Below are 2,240 nucleotides of genomic sequence, written 5' to 3'. Positions count from 1 at the left end.
ATACAAGTCTTATAAAACAAACAATAAAAAGTTAGAGAAAAGGAAAACGAAAGTAGTTGAAGAATGGAATAAAAAAAATTTAAAAATCTAATTATTAACAGATATATACACTGAATATGTTTCATAATGATTCCATTGCTTTAAATTTTTACTCTAAAATCTTGTAGGATCTTAAATAATTTTTAGTCCAAAATCCTTTTTCTTTTGGTCTTCGTTCTGTATTGGATATGGAAAAACAAAAAAAAAAAAAAAAACTTGCCATACTTGTTTCTCTCTAGTCCAAGCTGCGCAAATATGGCAATTCCTACAGATTAGCAACTTTCCCTTCTAAATCTCAGAATTTGAAAAGAAGTAGCCGTTGGAAGAAGAATTTTCTCCATTGCTAATGCAATACAAATTCTCCTATATATTATCTCTAATCTTGATTAGATTTTATTTTTCAAGAACATGATATATTGAGAGAATCCTTTGTTGGTTGAATAGATTTTTGAGTCATGAATTCTGGTCGTTGTGCGGCTTGCAGATATTTAAGAAGAAGATGCCCTCCCGATTGCATTTTCTCCCCTTATTTTCCATCCAATAATCCCCAGAGATTTGCTTCTATTCACAGAATCTATGGCGCCAGCAATGTTGCAAAATTACTTCAGGTATATCTCCCCTTGCCATGCATGTTTTTCCCTTTGCAAGTTCACCTCTTTTCAGTGACAACTTTCAAGGCAGATTCAAGATTTCCAGTTAATACAAGAGTAGTGCCTCTCTTCAATCGAGATGTAACTCAATCATTTTTAACATTGATATTTCATTAGCATTATTTTAAATATTAAGCGCCATATGATGATCATAATAAAGGAGACGAATTAAATAGTTTTAAACCAACTTTTAGATGTTATTCTTGAGATGCATGGTGTAACTTGTTTTCCTCTGATTAATTCCAGCAACTCCCAACCCATTTGCGAGCTGAAGCAGCAGACTCTTTATACTTCGAGGCACAATGTCGTGTCGAAGACCCTGTGTATGGCTGCGTTGGGCTCATTTTTCTGCTGCAGCAACAGATACACAATGCAGTGAGCCAGCTAGCCAAGACCCAGGCTGAGATTGCAGTTCTGAAATCTCAAGCCCAACATCCCCAAGCTCAACAAGTTGAAGTCGAACCTGAATTCAACAATTTCTTGCAACAACAGTTAGACTATGTTGCCGACCTCAACTTCTCCAATCAAGGTTCTTCTGGGTTTACGTAGGATCGTGGGGTGAATAGCACGAAACAAGCTGGTCCTTTGATACAGGAATAAAATAAGCGAGTGGAACTGGAGAGATCTTTCTATAATCTTGAAAGAAATTTTAAATTGTTTATTTATAGTAATAGAAATCAGTTTCTATATATGAAATGATAAATAATGATTCACTTACAGCTTGTACGCCACAATGCATGAAATATTTTTTTATTAGTTGAATAAAGAGAATTTAAATGAGCAACTTTTTGTTAAAGCAGGCCAATTACTAATTGCTAATTAATTCAATCATATATCAATTATAATATTTTTTGTTTTCACTTTGTTATAGAAAAAAATTATAAAATTAGAAAGGATATCTCTGTAATCAATTGAAATTATACAGTTGGCCTTTTTTCCCCTCAATTTTCTTTATTTTCATTATTATCTCCTTTAAAACATAGGTTTAGGGCTAAGTTCGCGGTGCGTTAATGCTGGCCTAGCCTAATAGTACAGTTAATGACCAAACGGCCAAAACCCAACTGTCCGAGGTAAGATATTTTTTGCGTTCTAACACACGGTGACTGATTGGTATATTAGCAATTCGCATATAATATATGCAGAATTTTTTTTTTTTGAATATTTGATAACAATACATAATATTTATTAAGACTTATTTCTTAAGAGTGTAAGAAGTCGTATTTAACTTTTTATGTAATGCTGGAAAATCATGTAATATAAAATCTGTCTGTTTGTATAGAGGAAAACTAAAGGATTTCAGATTTCCTCTTTACAGTCTGATGTTTTAAATAATTTATCTCGTTTTTATCTATTCCAATATTTCATATGCGATTATGTTTATTTATTTTGTTAAATATGTCCTGTATTTGATTAAATATGTTTTTTTTAACATATGCTATTATTTTGAAACAATTATCGGAATATATTTCCATATATGATAATTATATTATAATCATAATTTAGATTTTACATTTCAAAAATGCTTTTATGGTTTCATCGCGGTGGTCTATT

General features: G+C 31.6%; 1 protein-coding gene across 1 annotated transcript; it reads left to right on the top strand.

The window, feature by feature from the left end:
- LOC18592343 (LOB domain-containing protein 24) lies at positions 466–1,243 on the top strand. The gene is made up of 2 exons (XM_018125656.1): positions 466–647; positions 936–1,243. The coding sequence occupies exons 1-2, from the start codon at positions 495–497 to the stop codon at positions 1,236–1,238; spliced, it is 456 nt and encodes a 151-aa protein (XP_017981145.1). The 5' UTR covers positions 466–494; the 3' UTR covers positions 1,239–1,243.

The sequence above is a fragment of the Theobroma cacao genome, chromosome 8 (assembly GCF_000208745.1).
Source record: "Theobroma cacao cultivar B97-61/B2 chromosome 8, Criollo_cocoa_genome_V2, whole genome shotgun sequence".
Lineage (NCBI taxonomy): Eukaryota > Viridiplantae > Streptophyta > Magnoliopsida > Malvales > Malvaceae > Theobroma > Theobroma cacao.
Note: the sequence above shows the minus strand (reverse complement) of the source record. Positions and strands in the feature narration are given on the sequence as shown.